Genomic DNA, 21,320 nt, shown 5'->3' with positions numbered 1-21,320 from the left:
TCACTGTGAATGTAGAATAGAGATGCCCTCAAGTAATTATTTGTTATTCCAATATAAGCAGAAATTCCAGGCCATAAAATTGAATCTGCTATAAAGGCAATTAGTCAAGGTTTGAAGTGTATACAGCACTTCATTAAAGACTCTGGTCCCTATAAGGTTATGAAACAGAAAAGTAGTCCTAATGGGTTGGATATGTCAGATGATAGTTTGGCGCTATGGTTTTTAAGTGAGTCAAGCTAGATTCTATTCAGCACATTTTTTTTTTCTTTCTCCTTTGCGGTACGCGGGCCTCTCACTGTTGTGGCCTCTCCTGTTGCGGAGCACAGGCTCCGGACGCGCAGGCTCAGCAGCCATGGCTCATGGGCCCAGCCGCTCCGCGGCATGTGGGATCTTCCCGGACTGGGGCACGAACCCGTGTCCCCTGCATCAGCAGGTGGACTCCCAAACACTGCACCACCAGGGAAGCCCTCAGCACATTGTTTTAAAGGAGAAATAAAACTAGTATAAAGGCAATTTCCTGAAAATCAGTTACCATGTGGTTAAATCCTAAGTATGCTTGGAGGTAGAAATTTATATAGGAATATACAGTTTTGAAGTCAATCCTGTATAATCTGCCACCCCTAATGTCTGGGGAAATGGATGGCATAGTGCTTGGCAGAGCCATATTCAGAAAATGTGGGTTGAATCATCATCCACCACTTTTATCTAGAAAAGAAAAATAATCCAGAAATCCCAGTCATGTGGCTTAAAAGCAAATGTTCTGCATCATTTGGATTCTCTTTGACATCATAAAATAATGCTTGAGAATATCCAAATAATGAGATATGTTGACTCTTCAAAGTGGAATCTATGGCTTAGACATTTCAGAAAAATGGATGTTTAATGCTTTTTTTATTGAATACTGGTGAATGAATGTAAAAGAAAGCTACATGGTTTACGTAGCCAGAAGGAGGCAGAAGATGCTTTTTTTCTTTCTTAGTATAAGTTGTGGTGTCACATCCAAAGTATGCATGAAATTAAAAGTTCATAATCCTGGCTTCCACTCAGTTAATAGATATTTCCCCTTAGGAATATATTTCTCTGGTAGCTTTGTATTTTACTTAAAGCTATTAAATTACAGCTTATGTGGATACTGTCAACAATCCTTTCAAGTTTGACTCAGCTAATTTAACTTTACAAGAAGTAGAAAATAATGTTATGAATTTAAAAGACCTCTTCAATTTATAACCCTGTGTGTGGGTACTGTGAATTATATGTGAAAATGTAAAAAGCAGTAATCAAGGACAATTATGTTTTCAGTGTCACCTGTTCTTACTTAGAATCATCTATAAAAAGTAGATGGCAGGGACTTCCCTGGTGGTCCAGCAGTTAAGGCTCCACGCTTCCAATGCAGGGGGCGCGAGTTCATTCTCTGGGCAGGGAATTAGATCCCGCATGCCACACCTGAAGATCCCACAGGCAGATCCCGAGTGCCATAACTAAGACCCGGTGCAGCCAAATAAATAAATAAATATATTTTTTAAAGTAGATGGTAGAGAAAGGGATGCATTTCTTCCTTCGACTAATTTATAATATAAAAAGTGGTCCCTTAAATCACTACCATAAATTATTAGTGTACTTCTCACAGACATTCTGAACATGAGTGACTTTCATCTAGAAAATGACCCATTCATGTAAATTTGAAAATTATACCCAAGTGGATTCGCTGAAATAATGTGATCTTGACACATTCATTTCTAAATTTGTGAGGATAAGCCAGGAAACTGTCTCCCCAGAGCACTCCTTATACCTGTTTAAGGAAAACCTATAATTCTAAGTAGAAAGGGGGAAAAAAATGCAGGAAGGCTCAATATTCTCTATAAAGTTTGTGACCTTAGTGTTTGGGACTCATTAAAAGTTTAAAGGATTATGTAGCAGTTTCTGTTTTGACCTCTTATGCCAAATTCCTGTTTTGACGTCTTTGGCTTGCTAATATCATCTGTAATGCAAGAATTTCGTATTTTTCTGTTTTCCTGAAATCAACCATATAATTGAATTTTTCAGGTTGCTGAATATTTTATTAAATCTCTGACAGTCAGTAGTTCTACTTATGGTTAATATCACATTTCACTCGACTTATGGGTAATTTATAAATATGATGCATGATGCATGACATTTCAAAGTAGCAGGCAGTTTTATGCCTCTGGTAGGTTATATCTTAAAGGAGACTCATGCATATTGAAAGAAGCTTTTCATTTATCAATTTAACTAAATTAATCTGTCACATTTCTTCCTTTCATAGGCTGCCAAAATGGCAAATTACGCCAAGTTTCAGAAAATTTGTGATCTCCTGTTTGTTATGTTTGCCATGGTTTTTATCACCACACGACTGGGTATATTTCCTCTCTGGTGAGTATGCCAGTCTTCTTTCCAATAAAGGCGCCCCATCCAGATAGGTTTTATGAACCATTTTCCTGTTGAATTTCACTCCAGATACTTAGTAAGAAGTTTAAAGAAAGCGAGGGAGGGACTCAAGAAACAGCTTGATTTCTTCTTCCAGAAGGGGGTTGCATTCTTTACGGATATTTTCCACAGGATCGTTAGAGAAGGATGTGGCTTATGTAGGTTCTTAAGCCACAGGAAGCTGTCTGCCATTTTAGGCTCCAATCTAGAGTATGATTCAAAAACCTTAGCCATGAAAGTTTGAATTAAGAAAGGAAATATGGTGTTGCAGTCAGTTAGATATCAGGGATCATCCTGTACCAGGGGTTCACCAAAGGTTGTCCCTGGACCCCCAGCAGCAGCAACTGTCACCTCTGGACTTGTTAGAAATGCAACCTATTGGTCCCCACCCACCCCAGACCTACTGAATCGCAGACTCTGGAGATGGGGCCTGGCAATCTGGATTTTGATACGCCTTCCTGATGATTCTGCTACACATTAAAGTTTGAGAACCACTGTCCTGTATAATTCTCCTCATCAGCTGCATTTATAACTAAAGCAACTGGAAAGTATAACTCAAAAGTAACCCTTAAAATGATCTCTGACCCCTTAATGTCTGGATGTCATTAGCTAAGAAAAAGATAATGACAGATTTGGATGGAATTTGACAATCCTTTCTATAGAAAATAGGTCCACTGTCATTAATTTTTATGGAAGGCTATTACTTCTAGAAAAAAGTGATCCCTCCATATCACTTAAAGTCTACCATTGATGGCAGATTTCTTTCCATTTTGAGAAATTGATCTGAATGGGAAATGACAGCAACGGAAATTGGAGAAAGTGGAGAAATGAAGGGCTGCCTTTTCAGTCCAATAGGAAATTACAAAAATAAAGTTGGGGCTTTTAAGCGAGTAACATCTATCACTGAGGTTCCGTAAACAAATTAATCTCACACACACACACACACACACACACACACACCTTCTCCTTGAGGCTGGCAGCTCTTTCTCATACTTACTTATTATGAAAATCGTATCCCAGCAGCAGTGCTGTGTATTGGCAACAGGCATATATAAAATGTCATTATAGTTTTATATGATTGTAGGTAGCAAACATTGAAGTAATTTTGAATATAATGCATCTATAATTATTTCAGGATTGGAGCTCTTTCAAGATTACTAGCAGAACTAGTGGTAGGAATTTAAATAGAAGGAAGTCAAGCAAAATCCAGGAAAAATATCTCAAAAGAATAATAGAAAACTTTTCCTGCTTAGGATTTCTGAGAGAACCTGAATTTTAAAGAAGTAAGAATCACTATCAAGTACTTTCATTTGCTTATTTCCCTGTAAGGATGGAGTTAACGTTGAGATGTATCTCTTCTCCTCCTTTCTAGCTAAGGTGCAAAAGCTCTTCAGGTTTAGACAGCAATGAGTTACCTAGAACATAAACTCAAAATATAGAAATTACGTAATGCTGCTAATGAATAACTCACGGGTATGCCCTGTGATGATGATATAAACCAGCTGCTTAGAAAAATCCTTGTAACCAAATACACAACAAGAGCTGATATTGCAAATGCTGGAGGGCTTCTGCTACCACGGCCCTTAGCGCAGCCAAGTTTTTCAAAAAGCAGCTTGTGGAGGGAAATGTTTTATTGTTTGGGAGACAAGAAGTAATTTCTGTATACCTGCTGCCATTGTGGTTGTGCATCCAGTGAATGAAATCCTTGTCAGATATGTCTCATAAATTATGTTAGTGCTTGGATGACCTTTGTTTTGATCCTGTTTCTATTTCTGGAGTGTAATGGGCATAGAGAGTATTTAAACTAGTAAGGTGAATGACAATAACAAATAGTGTTTTAAATATTTGTCTTAATCCTATGAAATTATTCAAAAGTTCCTTTTAGATTAGGGAATACTAGAATTGGGAGGGACCCTATAGGTTATTGGCTCCAAACTGCTCTCCCACACCTCTGCCCAGGATAGGAATTCTCTCAATTTCCTGATTAGGAGTATTGCTTTAGAGGTCGAGGGAGAAATAAGTTTTTAATACGAAACAGAAACCTGGGTCTTTATAACTTCTAAGCTAGGAGTTCTTAATCTGGTTCAGAACCCCCTGAAACTGTTTGTAAAACGTATGTGTGTACATTTTTTTCCTGGGGGGCAGGGCCCGTGGCTCTATCAGATTCTCAAAAGATCTGTGACTCCCTCCCCTTCTCAGAAAAGTACCTTCTGGGGCTTCCCTGGTGGCGCAGTGGTTGAGAGTCTGCCTGCTGATGCAGGGGACATGGGTTCGTGCCCCGGTCCGGGAAGATCCCACACGCCGCGGAGTGGCTAGGCCCGTGAGCCATGGCCGCTGAGCCTGCGCGTCCGGAGTCTGTGCTCCGCAATGGGAGAGGCCACAACAGTGAGAGGCCCGCGTACCGCAAAAAAAAAAAAAAAAAAGTACCTTCTGGAAAACAGACAAAGTGTGCACTACCACTTCTGATTGAAAACTCTTAAGAACGTGAAGTTTTCTAATATATCATCTGTAGGCCTTCTCTTCAGAAAGCATTTCTAATCCCTTCAGTTATTCCTGCTTGTTCTCCTTTGTTCCTCAGAATCCTTGTCACGACGTTCCAAATGTGGACTGGCTGATAGAAAATATAAGACCACTAACAAAAAGCTGTATTCGGAACTGCATTTCTTCTGATACAGCTTGCCTTTGCATTGACATTGTCTAAGGAGCTTTCACCTCGCACTGGTGGCGATCTGATAAATAGCTGAGCTGCTGCCAGACCAAATTGCCCTCATCCTACATTTATTTCATTTTTATGTATTTTTATTTCTAATTATGATTCATTTGTATACCTAATCATACCACCTACATTTATTCCTGTTAGATTTCATCATGCTGTTTTCAGATATTCTAGCCCAATTAGGGTCTTCTGAACCACATCCAGTGTCACACTTATCCCTGCTACTTTTATGGTACTTGCAAATATGCCTTTCATGTTTCTCCCAACTCACTGAAGAAGAACGTTGACCCAGAGGGACTCCTGGTACACTGTTTCTTTAAGCTGACCTCAATCTCTCAACCACCAGTCTGTCTTTATGATTTTTCTACTCATTACCATCTTAGAACTGCTGTGTCATTATACCTGCTATTTCTCCGTATTTTTAAAAGGTGTAATAAGAGATTTTGTCAAAGGTCTTGTGAACATGAAGATTTACTCTGTTACTTAAGTCATTCTCTGCACAAGTGGAGGCGGGGTGAATAAAGAATAACGGCCCATCTGGGTGACTTGGTTTTAGGAGGCCTTTTCTGGCTCCTGGCTCCTCATTTCTAAGTGCTCACCCCCATCTGTTTGATGATCCATCTGCAGCAGTAGGCTTACCAGTCTAAAATTTCTGGTTTCTGCCTTTTCCGTATTGTCTAGGTGTGGACTTTTACCTTCTAACATACTACCACTTTTTATGTATTTAATGAATATTTATCGGGCACTTACTGTGTAACCAGTACTGGGCTGGGTGTTGAGACTTCAATGAGACATGGGCCTCCCATGGGGCACTTGCAGTTGAATCCCTACGGGTCCCTTCAGTATTCTGGTTGATGATTATGTGGGGCGTAGAGACTATCAATTATTTTCTGAACATTTATTGGAAGTAAATAATGTAAGTGGATTGTCAGTATTAACTAGTTTGGTTGCACGTACCGAGGAGCTCTGTCAGCTGAATGAAGCATTGTTCTAGGGAGAGTATATGTGTGTAAAATAGTCACTCACTGCTGGAGGGAAGGTGCTGGAGGTACACTGGACTTCAGTTCTAACATGCATTTCATAGACTTATTTCTCCCTCAAATATTTGCGCTTCAGCTGGAAGGAGAAATAAAATGATTCCTGTGCCCTCGCTTCTTTTAGTTTTCAACCCATTTGCTTTGGAATCACCAGCAATACCTTGCAGGTTCCTCCTGACTACAGTTGTGTTCCCACGTAAGCCATCAGAATTTTTGTGATTTGTGTGTTTGATGACACTTGACTCATTCTCTCTTGTATCTTTGGTCCACGCCTCACAAAGTCATCATACACCATGATTAGCCTTTTCAGAACCATACACTGCCCGGACTTTTCTTTTGGCCGTAATACGTCTTCTAGAACAACACTATCCAAAAGAAATATGATAAGTCAGGCTTCTTAGTCATTTAAAATTTTCTAGTAGCCACATTAAAAAGTAAAAAGAAACAGGTGACATCTGTTTAAATAACGTTTTATTTAACTCGGTATATCCAAAATCATATGATTTGAACATGTAATCAGGATTAAAAATTGAGATATTTCGTTCTTTTGCTGCATACTAAATCCTTGAAATCAGGTATGTGGTTCACGTTACTGCATCTACTCAAAAGTCTATGTATTTTAGCCTTTACGTTGTAACTGGACAGTGAATGATTTGCTCCTTTTTGAGAGTAAGCCTATCCATCGTTGTAAGCTGTTACCGTGTTCGTTGATCTGCACCTGCCTTTCCTCAACTCCGTTTGTCTGTGATCCCTGAAGTTCCTAACAGCTTTCCATATTTTATGAAGCTTTGGTTTCCATTGGCGTAGGGTAGTTTGTGCTTAATCCCATTATAGCATCTATCACAGTGCTTAGCTCCCAGTGGCTACTCAGTAACTATTTGTTGAGTGAATTAGGTACTATTTAATCCCAAATTGTCTCACATCTGTTTTCTTAGTTGAGCTCCTTAACTCATTGTGAAGTAGGTAGGTGCAGTTTTTCTCCTATTGTACAGAGAAAGCCAATTCATTTAGTCAATGATTTACCTAGTCTCTCTGGACTCTGGTCTCCTGACATCAGTTCAATTCATCAGGTACTTACTAAATTTTAATTGTCCTCCTACAATACAGTGTACTATATTATTTAAGAATTAGGCCATAAAGCTGTTGATGAGTCACATTTCCAGTAGTTGCTACATAAAAAAAGAGTCATTTTTAAATCACTGTCCCTATTATTCTGTCCCAACCAAGACACTGCATTGTAAGCATCATCAATTTTCAGCCATACATTAGCATCTGGTATCGAAAGAGGCAAATCCACAAAGAACCTGAAAGGGAAGGGGCACGGTGCAGTCAGTAGAGAGACTGCTTGCTTTGAGTCACGGTTCTTCTCCTCACTGCATGTCAGGAAACCAGCTGTGTAGCTTCTCTGCATCTGTGGACTCATCACAGAAGAATGGTAGTAATTGTTCCATCTACCTTACCAGGAAATGTTAAGGATCAAATAAACTATTGTTTGTAGCAGTGTTCTAGAACTATAAAGTACTTTATAACTATTAAGCATTTTGTAAAAAGGTGTTATATTACTGTTAGAGATGGAAATTTCCATTATGGCCAAGTGGTCAGAAATTTTTATTGCATTTTAAAACCTCCAAGTAGTCTAGATTAAGGAACCATAAGCATAGATACTTTTGAAATAAAATTCTTAAATGCTCTCTCCAATTATGAGAGGCAAAGTATCTTGTTTTAGTCACTTCTGTTCTCAGAGCATGTAATAATGGACATGAGCTGGGTTGACTTAGTCCCTCAAATCCTAAGTGACTGTTCCTATCCTGAGCCAGCAGAAGTAACCATTATTGTTCACAGGATGTCACAGAATTTCACAAAATGCAAGTATATGTTAGGCTAGTTCTTTTTTTCAACATCTTTATTGGAGTATAATTGCTTTACAATGGTGTGTTAGTTTCTGCTTTATAACAAAGTGAATCAGTTATACATATACATATGTTCCCATATCTCTTCCCTCTTGCATCTCCCTCCCTCCCGCCCTCCCGCCCTCCCTTTTCCACCCCTCTAGGTGGTCACAAAGCACCGAGCTTATCTCCCTGTGCTATGCGGCTGCTTCCCACTAGCTATCTATTTTACATTTGGTAGTGTATATATGTCCATGCCACTCTCTCACTTTGTCCCAGATTCCCCTTCCACCTCCCCGTGTCTTCAAGTCCATTCTCTACACTGCATCTTTTATTCCTGTCCTGCCCATAGGTCCATCAGAACCTTTTTTTCTTTTTTAGATACAGTATTTGTTTTTCTCTTTCTGACTTACTTCACTCTGTCTTTTTCTTTTTTAGATTCCATTACATATGTGTTAGCATACAGTATTTGTTTTTCTCTTTCTGATTTACTTCACTCTGTCTGTCTGATGGACAGTCTCTATGTCCATCCACCTCACTACAAATAACTCAATTTCGTTTCTTTTGATGGCTGAGTAATATTCCATTGTATATATGTGCCACATCTTTTTTATCCATTCATCTGTCGCTGGACACTTAAGTTGCTCCCATGTCCTGGCTATTGTAAATAGTGCTGCAGTGAACATTGTGGTACATGTCTCTTTCTGAATTATGGTTTTCTCAGGGTATATGCCCAGTAGTGGGATTGCTGGGTCATATGGTAGTTCTATTTTTAGTTTTTTAAGGAAACTCCATACTGTTCTGCATAGTGGCTGTGTCAATTTACATTCCCACCAACAGTGCAAGAGGGTTCCCTTTTCTCCACACCCTCTCCAGCATTTATTGTTTGTAGATGTTTTGATGATGACTATTCTGACAGGTGTGAGGTGATACCTCATGGTAGTTTTGATTTGCATTTCTCTAATGATTAGTGATGTTGAGCATTCTTTCATGTGTTTGTTGGCAATCTGTATATCTTCTTTGGAGAAATGTCTCTTTAGGTCTTCTGCCCATTTTTGGATTGGGTTGGTTTTTTTTTATATATATTCAGCTGAATGAGCTGCTTGTAAATTTTGGAGATTAATCCTTTGTCAGTTGCTTCATTTGCATATATTTTCTCCCCTTCTGAGGGTTGTCTTTCCGTCTTGTTTATGGTTTCCTTTGCTGTGCAAAAGCTTTGAAGTTTCATTAGGTCCCATTTGTTTATTATTTTTTTTATTTCCATTACTCTAGGAGGTGGGTTGCTGTGATGTATGTCATAGAGTGTTCTGCCTATGTTTTCCTCTAAGAGTTTGATAGTGTCTGGCCTAACATTTAGGTCTTTAATCTATTTTGAGTTTATTTTTGTGTGTGGTGTTAGGGAGTGTTCTCATTTCATTTTTTACATGTAGCTGTCCAGTTTTCCCAGCACCACTTATTGAAGAGGCTGTCTTTTCTCTATTGTATATTCTTGCCTCCTTTATCAAAAATAAGATGACCATGTGGGTGTGGGTTTATCTCTGGGCTTTCTATCCTGTTCCATTGATCTATATTTCTGTTTTTGTGCCAGTGCCATACTGTCTTGATTACTGTAGCTTTGTAGTATAGTGTGAAGTCCAGGAGCCTGATTTCTCCAGCTCTGTTTTTCTTTCTCAAGATTGCTTTGGCTATTCAGGGTCTTTTGTGTTTCCATAGAAATTGTGAATTTTTTTGTTCTAGTGCTGTGAAAAATGCCATTTGTAGTTTGATAGGGATTGCACTTAATCTGTAGATTGCTTTGGGTAGTATAGTCATTTTCACAATGTTGATTCTTCCAATCCAAGAACAATGGTGTATCTTTCCATCTGTTTGTGTCCACTTTAATAGACTAGTTCTTTACTGCAAGTGACAGATTCACAAGTCATTGTCCAGCCACGAATGGGCATACCACAATTGCCAGAGCCTCCTTCTATGGCCTAATGTTGACTTTACACATCCCCAGTCATGTCCCACCAAGTGCCCACCCCTTGGCTACAGGAAACTTAGAATCAAATATGTACCTTCAGTGGTCTGCTGCTATTCAAACAGAAGCACGTGGCTTCTCAGAATGTTACTTTCTGTGGATTTCTATCTTATAAAGTAGGGGAATCATTTGCTGATTTGTACTCTCTGAAAGTCTCTGCAGTTACAAAGAAAAATATTACAGAGGAGCCTAGATCATTCTTTTACCATTTTCCATAATAAGATTTGAAATTCATCTGGATGCATATGAGAATATCATCTTCTTCTCTGATTTATTTTTCAAGACATATTTTACCAAAGTTGTGTGGCTTATATGCTTTTCTGAATATCTTGTAAGATTAGTCTTAGAGTTCACAAATTTGGACAAGCTGGATTTTTTTTTTTTCTAGACTCTTCTTGACAGATTTTCTCTGAAATTTTCCTTGATGCTGGTCTGTATTAAACATATTTGAAAGGTAAAGGATGAAACCTAAGTCTTTTGGCTGTTAGGTATTTTGGCATGTTTATAATAATACGTATATATACTAGTATCAGTTACTACCTTCATAAAGTGAGGTAGAGTTGGATAGAAATAATGTGTGTTGAGATGTTTTGTTCTTTTCATGTAAACATAATAATTTTAATATAATTTTAATATTGAAGGGCTAGACCAGGGGTCAACAAACTATGGCCTTTGAGACAAATCAGCCCATCGCCTATTTTTATAAATAAGGTTTTACTAGAACACAGCCTTGTCCATCTGTCACATATTGCCCTTGTCTGCTTTCTGCTACACTGGCTTGAGTGGTTGGGACAGTGTATGTGACCCGTTAATCCTAAAATATTTACTAGCTGGTCCTTTACAGAACAAGTTTGCCAACTCGTAGGCAAGACCATTAAGAATTAGCCTGATGACTTGTGGACACAGGAGGGGAAGGGGAGGGTGGGACGAACTGAGAGAGTAGCACTGACATATATACACTACCATGTGCAAAACAGATAGCTAGTGGGAAGCTGCTGTATCGCACAGGGAGCTCAGCTCGGTGCTCTGTGATGACCTAGAGGGGTGGGATGGAGTGGGGGAGTGGGAGGGAGGCTCAAGAGGAAGGGGATATATGTATACATATAGTTGGTTCTACAGCAGAAACTAGCACAACATTGTAAAGCAATTATACTCCAATAAAACAAACAAAATAATTAATTATTTTTTAAAAGTCTGAGATAGGAATAAAAAAGAATTAGTCTGATGAGTAAAAATGAAGCAATGTGGGGAGTGGCATATTAAATGTTTTCAACCTTTGGGTGTTTTCTAGAAGTATTGTCTACCTTAGGCGAAAAACATGAAGATATTCTTAGTATTACATGTGGGTATGGGATATGCAGAATATGCTCTCAATTAAGTAAGCTTTTCTGCTTTTGTGACTTGAGTCAACAAAAAAATGTGGCGTCCTAGTAACACTCTCTCCACAGAATTAATGTCTTAAGTGTTCCCTCCCTCCAGTCACTGCAGAGAATCTTGCTGGGGGAAGGAGGAAAAGAACAAAAAGATTGTTTGCTATAAGTATTATAAAATGTGTTTACATTACCATCTATGGAAAAAATTCAACATGGCCATTTCTTCTGTTTAAAAACACCTGAGTATTGTAATAAAGTCTAATGCCAAGGCCAGAGATATGAAAATTTGATCAAGGGTCTCACATATTTGAGAGTGATGCTTTATGGAAAATGCAGTAACAAATGAAGGACCCACATCAGCTCTGTTTCCATTTGCTTATGTTACCATAAAGGGCAGTTGTGTAGCAGGCTAATTCTCTCCTCCAGCTACACTCACGTCCCTGACTCTGGTCCCTGGGTCTCTGTCAGCTGGCTGTTCTGTTCATGCTAAGCCCCTTGTCACAGTCCTGAGCTCAACCTTGGACCAGCTCGTGACTGCTCATTGCCTACTTCCCAGTCTGGACCATTACCTGAGCTTCCCAGAAACCCTCCCTACACAATCCCAGTACACAGGGCTCTAGAGCACTGTCAGTGGAGACCACCCTGGCTGTGTCCTTTCATTTTCAGAACTTCATCCATGCCCCTGTCGCCTCTGGGATGACAGTGTAGCCAAAAATACAGAACCACAGTATGACCAGCATCTCTGGAGTCATCCTGTTCCTTGGGGGGATGTATCTTACTGTGTATTATTATTTAACTTTTTATGTCTTTAGGGCCAGGGAGCAAAAACTTTGCAAATTCCTCCTAGACAAGGAGCCATTTATTCTTTACAGATCTGTTTGATGCACTTCACTGTGAGCCTGCTATATCTCAGGCAGAATGTGGGTGTTGGGGACATAGGTAGTGATTAGGTCATGAGCCCAGGAACATCCAGCACTGCAAAACTACCAGTAAGTATTTGTTAACTGAATAGCTGAGATTTTAGAATTTCCTGTGTGGTTTGGCACAATCATGACCGAGACTCTGCAGCCTACCATCTTTCCTTATAAGACAGAATAGGCCAATCCAAGAAGACAAAGCTGGGAATGACTCAGTACCTTTTAAAAGCAGGGGGGCATTCCAGCCACTGAATCATTTTGCTCAGACAGAATTTATGGAAACAGAATTGCGCAATCATTTAATAACTGCTGCCTTTGTCCACAGCAGATAATAAGACAGAAATGCTTAATTTGGAATGCTAAATGTCAAAGAGTTGGAAATATAAGAGTTCAAGATATATAAGGAAAATCATAAAACATGTAGATATACTGAAACTGCAGGCTGACTAGGAGCCTGGTGGTGGGCGTGGCTCCTCATTAGGGCAGCGTGAAGAGAGGACGTTGTCCAGAGGTTCCAGGGCAGTGTAGGAAGGGAGCAATTGTCCATGAGAAGAACAGATAGAAAAAACAAATAGAGGACTTCCCTGGGGGCGCAGTGGTTGAGAGTCCACCTGCCGATGCAGGGGACACGGGTTCGTGCCCTGGTCCGGGAAGATCCCACATGCTGCGGAGCGGCTGGGCCCGTGAGCCATGGCTGCTGAGCCTGCGTGTCCGGAGCCTGTGCTCCGCAACGGGAGAGGCCACAACAGTGAGAGGCCCACATACCACAAAAAAACCCACAAAAAACAAATAGAGCATCTTTCCTACATCCATGGGACCACCAAAGAAAGTAAGCAGGAACACACAGAACACCGTCCCAATGTAGTAATTAATTCTGTCCTAGCACCCTGGACAGTTGTTCCCAGCCACCATTGGGGACTTATGTCAGGTGCCCAACCGCAAAATCGTAGCAAACTCTGCGTCTCTCAGAGCAGCTTGCACTAACCTAACTTAGCTGTCTTGATTCCTTTTTTTTTTTTTTTGAATGGACAGCATATAAACACAGACCTAATTTTCACTAGTGTCTTAGACTACTTTGTATCCCACACAATCCCAACCTATGCCTTTCAATAGTTATCAGGGTAGAAATTTTGATTTGTTTGTTGCTAATACATTGTATTATACTCTTTGAGTTATATATTCAATAATTTGAAGAAATGTAGCATGAAGCATTCATTGAAATACTTACGAAAACATTTTGAAGAAGTTATTCTGAATACATTCTGCTTTTTAATGGCATATAAGAATAGCCAGACTGAAACAATTCTGAATGTTTTTAAATTTTTAGGTAAAGAAGTGCTATGTTAATTACTTAACATTTTTATTTTTAGGTTGTCTTTGAATGGAAATGTAAATGTAATAAAATGTATTTACTGAAATGGAATAGTCTATTAACTGTAATCTTACTGCCCAGTAGTGTATGAAAATCAAATAAGGAAATACTGGGGATTATTTCCCCAAATAGCCTCCAGGGAGTGACCTGGGTCTTCTGTATTCTCACCTGTGCTCTGTAATCATAGTTAGTGGTAAGGATGTTAACTTGAAACAGTACATCATTATGAGCCATCAAAAATTAGTAAAATATTTTCAGTGACTTTTTATTATGTGCTTTGACCCATAATAAATGAACAAATCAAAATAAGGAAATTTTTCTGGTTATCATTAAGTTAACTAGAGTATTTCTATTACTCAAAATTTTAGTCCACCACATTTTCCTTGTTCCTATCCCATGAACATACACTGGGATGTTCTGTCTTTTGTCTGCTACTGAAGGGCAAACACCTTGATACAGCCGTGAATAAGTTGTTATTGAAGTACAGTGTGAACACACCCTATTTGGCCAATTCAGGGGCTAACATGAAGTACCGAAAGCATTTTTCTTTGTGTACAAGCCTCTTAAATTACTTCACTTTCCAGAACACTACCTTATGTGAGGAGCACAATTTGCAAAGTCAGCACTTTATTAAAAAGGCTCAAAACCCTGTCCTAAACATTAAGTCTACAGTATCTTCCAGAAATAAGTCAGGTGCTTCAAAAAATAGGTTAAAGTTGCCGTGACGAAGTACAGAAGAAACAGAGCTTGACTGTCTCTCTCAACAGTGAACTATTCATGGAGCTTGATCCCCCTTTGCTCTTCTAGCCATGGGATTGCATTTATTTCAAATTGTGCCCCCCTCACCCCACTCAAAAATTTAATTAGATGTTTGAGTTCCCTGCCCTCAGTAGCAATCACGTGGCGTTCTCCTGAGGTGCTTCTTCTGGTGCTACTGTTTGGTATTCATTTCCTTGTCGCCCTTCTCCACTAGGGAGTGAGTTCCAGCAGGGCTGGAACCATGTTTCCTTCTCCATTTGTATGCTCAGTACTGTGTGCAATACTCAGTATGCTGTAAGTTTGCTGATTTATCTCACAGTAGATCTCTGATTTATTCTAGGTCTAAATTCAGAATTCACTTTCATGAAGGTGCTCTCCCCAGCCAGGTAGTTTGTTTACTTATTTCAGTATAATAGAGTATCATTCTTTTTATTTTCTTTCTCCCAAAATCAAGGAGAAATATTCATAATGCCAGAGTAATGCTTACTTAAATTCCCTCCTTTCTTGAGCCCACATGTCTTAACTAATCCCCCTACATAATTTATCCACCCAACGTGCTACCCTTGTAGCTAGTGTTTGGGACAGGCCCTCTTTCAGGCATAGAGTGTAGGGGGATTGGACTTGGGTGGCCCACACCAGACATACTGGCGTGACTGTTCTCTTTTTCTTTTTAACTTGATTTCTACCCATCCTTCAAAAGTCTGGGGAAGATGATGAAAGATTGCCTTATTCTGAAAATAACTGCATGCACAACTAAGATCATTGCTTATTTTTATCTTCTGGCCTACTTTTTTCTAACAAAAAAAGAGGTGAAATAAAGCGATGCTCTCTTGTGTATATGTGAGATGGACAGATAAATAAATATAGATAGTTGATAGATATAGATATTTGATAAAGATATTTTATATATATACTTGATATTTATCATATATTTCTTGTTTTATATATTTTAAAACTATATTTGTGCATAAATATATATTATTTACCATATATAAATATATGTGAGATATTTATCTTAAGTAAATATATATCGTATAGATATTTATATATTTTATATAAATATATCCTATAGTAAAACTTTTGCTTACTCTTATCAACATCAAATAAATATCACACCAGCTGCTTCCATGAGTTCATGGGGCTTCTCTTAGTAATTAAGAAGCAGGGAGGCTATTGATTGCTGCCTGCTGCAAAGGGAATAAAAGGAATAAAATTGAATGATATATTTTCCACATAAATTGGCCATAATGGCTTTGAGATTTCTGATAAGGCAGTTCCCTTGCATTTACATGAAAACCTAACAGTTCCATTAAAACTGTACTTTGCTGGCACTTTTTGTACCTGGAGAGTCTTGATGTTACAAATATGTCTAAAACACGCACACCATCGTTTCTACCCATCCTCAGGATATATCACTATCTTGAGAGCCTTGAAAAATAGCCGGTAGATTCCCAAACCACTTGAGAACAGATCCAGACTGTTTTCCCCCAAGCAAAGAGGGAAGAGAGGTTCGTTTTTCGTCTTCAGATTAACACTCTATCCCTGTTCTGGTGGGTAACGATGACCTGCTTCTCCTCCTTACTGTTCTGACATCTGAGAACCGCTTGGCAGTGAAAAATGATGCATTTTCCTTTCAAAGAAAGGAGAAAAATGTTTGACAGTAAGGTATGTTACTTCCTAGAGTCATCATTTAACCAAATGAATATCTTCATTTATAGTAGAAGAGCAATATATAGGTTTTTTTTCCTAAGGAATAAGCAGCTCAACTCCACAGGAGGGAGACTAAGTACATTTCTGTTAAATTCTTCCAGCAATAACAAGAGCCTCTAATGATTATGAAAACAGCTTGAAAGTAACTTGAAATCCGGTTATAGTAGAGGGGTAGGTAGGGGGTGATAGGGATCTCACCCAAGAATCTGGATTAAAACAAACACGTGTGAATAGTCATCTTGTCTTTGTGCCTGTTGTAGTTTATCCTCAGGAAATTTTCAGGCCTTCTCTTTGAGCTGATCAGAAAAAAAAAAAAATCAGATGGACAAGATTTTATATTTAACATACATTGTTCAGAAAAAGGAAAGTATCTACAGTGTCAAATGCTGCAAGGGGAATCAAGGCAAATGAGACCACTGGTGAAACTGTGCATGTGCTCTTCTTCATCCGTAAAATGGGAGACTTGGGATAAATGTCAAAGATGTCTTCCAAAATGTTTAGATTTTATGATTTCACAATTTCAAGAGGGTTGGTAACCTTCCAGTGAGAAATTTATTTATAGAGTGATCCCTGCAAGGGATTCTGAGCAGGGGACAGGGGGGTGGTAGGCAAGAAGAGAGTGGACATAGATGCCTTGTTTAAAAGGTTTGTGGTGTGTAGAAGGAAAGAAATAAGATGATCATTAGATTGAATATAGTATCAAGTAAAGATTTTTGTAGAATGCTAGACATCTGTACTTCCTTTGTAAAAACAGAGGAGAAAGAGTACTTGGAGGTGTCACTGAAGTACCCATGATTAAAGAAGAGACTCCTGCTTTACAGAGAATTGAAGGAAGGGAGGCAAGTATCCAGTGTTGGTTCCAGTTAGATGACTTCTCAAGCACCCATGATTCCTTGAGTCAGTGCAAAGGAAGAGACCGATGATACTGATGATGAAAGAACACTGAGCAAGCAGAGTCCCAGAGGGTTAACAGTCAGGTGGAAGGGCAGCCCTCTAAAAGTAGGAAACTTGTCCTTCTGAAGCTTGAGACAAGGGAAAAAAAGAGAGAATGAAAGACTGGACTGGAAGGGGTGTGCATGTAGTAGAAAGCTATATCTGATGGTCTATAGTTTCTTTTTAACAAAACCATGCTCATACCTGACAAGATGTGGGAATTGCATTGGGATTGGGGTGAGAGGTCCCGGGAATGGTAACAGAACAATGACATGAACTCATTGCCCTTTGAGCCAATGGTCAGTGGACTGCAGTCACTTCCTGGGGACCTTGACCATTTAATACCAATGATTCAGTTCAGGTACTGTGTTGTGACCACCCAAATTGGTATATCTGCTCTCTCAGTGGGTAGTAGCAAAATCTTCCTGGTGTCCTTGGGGCCCCAAACCAGTAACCATAAGTATCTCCTGTTGTCCAAGACCTCAGAGAAAATCGAAACCCAGAAGAGTTAAGTGACTTTGCCCAGGGCCACAGTGAGTTTTCATCATGAGCAAGAATAGAAATACACCTTCTGTTTCCTTTCCTAGTGTTCTCTGCTTTAGTTCATTCTGCACAGGGGATCAGTAAGACAGTGTGGTCTGAAGAATAAAACCCTAGAGTGGGCTAACTTTGGCCTTATCCTTGGCTCTGCCACTGACCTTAGTATCTCTAGGCCTCATATTCCTTACTGGTAAAAAATTTCCAATTTAATATCCTAGGTCTGAAAGAATGTACAGCAACTTTAAGGACTAATTGAAATTAAGTACCAAGGTCCTGGCTACCTGGGATTTTGTTAACTGGCTCCCAGCAGTTAGGGGATTATAGAAGGAAGAAAGTTCATTATTACAAGAAAGGATTTAGTGATGAATAAACCACTTAAAAGATTAGTGCCCTCTCATATATTCCTCTCTCGTGCCATTAATGCCTTCCTCACCAGTCTAGTGAGATGAAAGACGAGTGTCAAAGGAATGCAAGTTACTTGCAAAGTGAGAAATTGTATCTGATGCCCAAGGTGCAAGATTTCTTGAAGTCAATGAAAGTCATATTAGATCTCTGCTCAAAACATACCTAAGCCATGGCCAAAGGAGTTGGCAGACCATTCAATATTGAAAAAAGGAAAATCAACAAGGATGGTGACATGATAGGTACTTCAAAAAGGAAAGGTGTGAATTTCAAAGGCTGGTGAGAGACGCTTGATAAAATGTTAAAGCCATCGAGCCTTCTTACATCTTCTTTAAAACTGTCATATACTACTACGATTCCATTTGGAAGAAAATTATGTAACCCTCCCAATCAGTGCTGCATTCATTTTTAGTTTGTTCTAAGAATTAGAGCATAATTGCAATTATAACCTAAATTTGATTAAATGGAAGATAAAATAAATTCATTTTCATGAATTTTATTTCATTTCTCAAAAAACAAAGTCTTGATGGACCCTTTTATTCACTCTTTTCTGTGAAATTTATGTTCTGTTTTCAGTGGATTCACTTTAAATGGCTTTTTCTTGGTGGCAGTGTTCCTTTGAATAGAATGACCTCCTCTACTCAGAATTTAAAGTGGATATAGTGTTTCTCTGGCTTTCTAAATCCAGTCTGTGTAACCTGGGAATAGGACAAGGAAAGAAAATGAGTAAGGGTTGAGCAGGTAAGGATTGCTAACAGTGTTAATTATCAGCCTCCAACCAAGGGGGTCAGGGGAGCCTGTTGTTATCAGGGACTCTGTTGACATGACTAGCCATGGGATTCAACCATGGGAGAAGTTCAGAGATTCCCAGGATGGACCAGGTAAAAGGAAGGAATCCAGGTTTTATATTTTCTTCATGGTTTTATTTTTTGTTTTCCTTTCTGAGTTTACCTTTGTTTGCACGTTCTTTATGGCAGAAGGAAACATGGGTCCTTCCATCCCCCTCCCACTGGGAAGGGTGTAATACATTCTGTTCTTCCCTCAGCAGGCAGTGAAGTGCTTGGAGTGGGTAAATACTTGGAAGTAGAGCATTTTGCTTGTCCATGGAGGCAGAGCAACTGAAACACATAATTTGAAAATAGCCAATTGGTTTAAATTAGTGAATTTACAGGGATTCTCTTTCATATGAGTGCTTTTCCTTTCATCAGCTTAATTCCCCAAATCTCACGGGGAAATGGCAATTAATATCTTTCAAGGCAGCTCATCCTGCTGTTCAGAGGAGTCTTTTCCTAACCAATTTCTACATCACTTGAAAGAGAATAAAGCTAATCCTCTTTTGGGATTCTCACTAGCTGTGGACCTTACTAACCCTCAGGGTCCCAAGAGATGGTTACGGTTACTGGTTTGAGGCCCCAGGGACACCAGGGAGATTTTGCTACTGCCCAATCAGAGCAGATGTACCAGTTTGTGCTATCACAACACAATATATGAACTGAGCTGTTGGCAGTGGTGGTCAAGGTCCCCAGGAAGTGTTTGCAGCTCACAGGCCACTGGCTCAAAATGCAGCATAGAATTTTTCACTCTTCCCATTTCGGTAACAACATCTATATGTTGTCTATCAGTTGGGTCCCCTGAAAAAAAAGATGCTGAGATGAAGTTAGGAGGGCCAGAGGTTTATTAAGTGGTTATCCTTGCCAAAGATAAAGTGAAGGAAGCAGGAGTGGGGCAGGCAGACCTTCAGACAGTGGTGTTGATCTGACAGTCTCAGCCAGCCCCACAGAGAACTACAGAGCAATGAGTGCCCACTAGAGGAGTCCTGGTTTGGGCAGAAATGGGTAGCCCCTATTCCTGCTGCATGTTCACTTGTTGGCTAAGCACTGCCCAGGCCTCATCTCAGACACTGTGGCAGATTCTGAAGGCCCTGCCGCTGGAGCCTGCCAGCTAACTGCACTTCTCACCGCGGAATGGGAAGTTCTTCAAGAAGAAAGGAGATGTAAGCAGCACACCTCGTTGGTATAACATAGGCCACGATAAACAGGAAACTAATACTAAACCGTTCAAATGAACAAATCCTTCAGGAACAAAAGACTCACACATGAAAATGGCAGCGTTTGGCAGCCAATCAGTTACAAATTTCAATAACCCACAGGGTTTATCAGATTGTATTTGGGGAACCTACGTTGCTTTGCTTTCTGATAAACTTAACTTTATTCTGAAGGACAGTAATGATAAAGAACTTATCCTATACCAGTTTAGTTCAAAAAGTTGCTTAGCAGTGAAGCAAAACAAAAGAAACAACGAGGTTTATGTTTAGTGGTCTATCTATATGCATCTGGAGCACGTTTCTGGAATAATTCAAAAGGGCCGATCCATTTCATGCCTCCTGCTGCTAAATGAATGTGGGAGTCAAGCTGCTGTTTTCACAGTGCAAGACATTTATTGTTGATAAAAAAAAAATCTCCCACTTATATATAATCAGTATCCTAGCAAAGGACACTGTAGAATTTCAGCTCCTTAAGCCTAGAAAGTGGAAGAATCTTGAAAAAATAAAAATCAGGCCTGTGAGCTAAAAATTAAAAACCAGTCGGTCACAAATCTCAAAGTATTGCAACACTTTCATTCTGCTCAAACAGACCAGTTCTTTACTGAGTGTGTGTCTTTTCAGTTGACAGGACTGATCTTTACATGTCACCCCTCCTCCGTTGAACAGTACAGCACTTTGATTATTCAGTCAGTATGGGACCAGTTAGCTCTGTGTCTAGCTCATTCGGAGCTATCAGTGTTAATGTAACTTAATGTCCTCTAACGCTTTTAACAAATTTCACCTCTATTCCCTCTCCCCCAACCCCCCAAAAAGCATATAAAATCAAGAACTAATTCAATTGATGTTATGGTAGATTTAGGTCTACAAATTACTGTACCCTCCTTAGTCATTTCTGCTTCCTAAAATTGTATACAAGAACAGTTTCCTCTTGAGGTGTGTCGGGGGTGGAGGGTAACACCCTAATCTGTTTCTTCTGTTTAGATTAAATGTGGAAACATTTATTATCAGACTGCTTTAGGCCTCTTAAGAGTGTGATCCTTGGACTGAAATGGTTTCTGAGTACAGAGCATGAAATGCTAGTGAGACCTTGTCACTGGCAGCACTTAGGAAATATTTTTTCTAGGCTAACAGAGCACAGAAAGAAAAGAAAGGAAGTGTAGAAAGGC

General features: G+C 39.4%; 1 protein-coding gene across 3 annotated transcripts in view; it reads left to right on the top strand.

The window, feature by feature from the left end:
* CERS6 (ceramide synthase 6) overlaps window positions 1–21,320 on the top strand; it is a 319,680-nt gene that overhangs the window by 265,282 nt on the left and 33,078 nt on the right. For all 3 annotated transcript variants that reach the window (XM_027129224.1, XM_027129223.1, XM_027129225.1), the window contains exon 8: window positions 2,282–2,388. In XM_027129224.1, the coding sequence (XP_026985025.1) occupies window positions 2,282–2,388 (107 nt within the window). The remainder of the gene's footprint in view (window positions 1–2,281; window positions 2,389–21,320) is intronic.

This window comes from Aethalodelphis obliquidens, unplaced genomic scaffold, assembly GCF_003676395.1.
Source record: "Aethalodelphis obliquidens isolate GAN/ISIS:26980383/991018 unplaced genomic scaffold, ASM367639v1 scaffold2, whole genome shotgun sequence".
NCBI lineage: Eukaryota > Metazoa > Chordata > Mammalia > Artiodactyla > Delphinidae > Aethalodelphis > Aethalodelphis obliquidens.
This window is presented reverse-complemented; position numbering and strand designations above follow the sequence as displayed.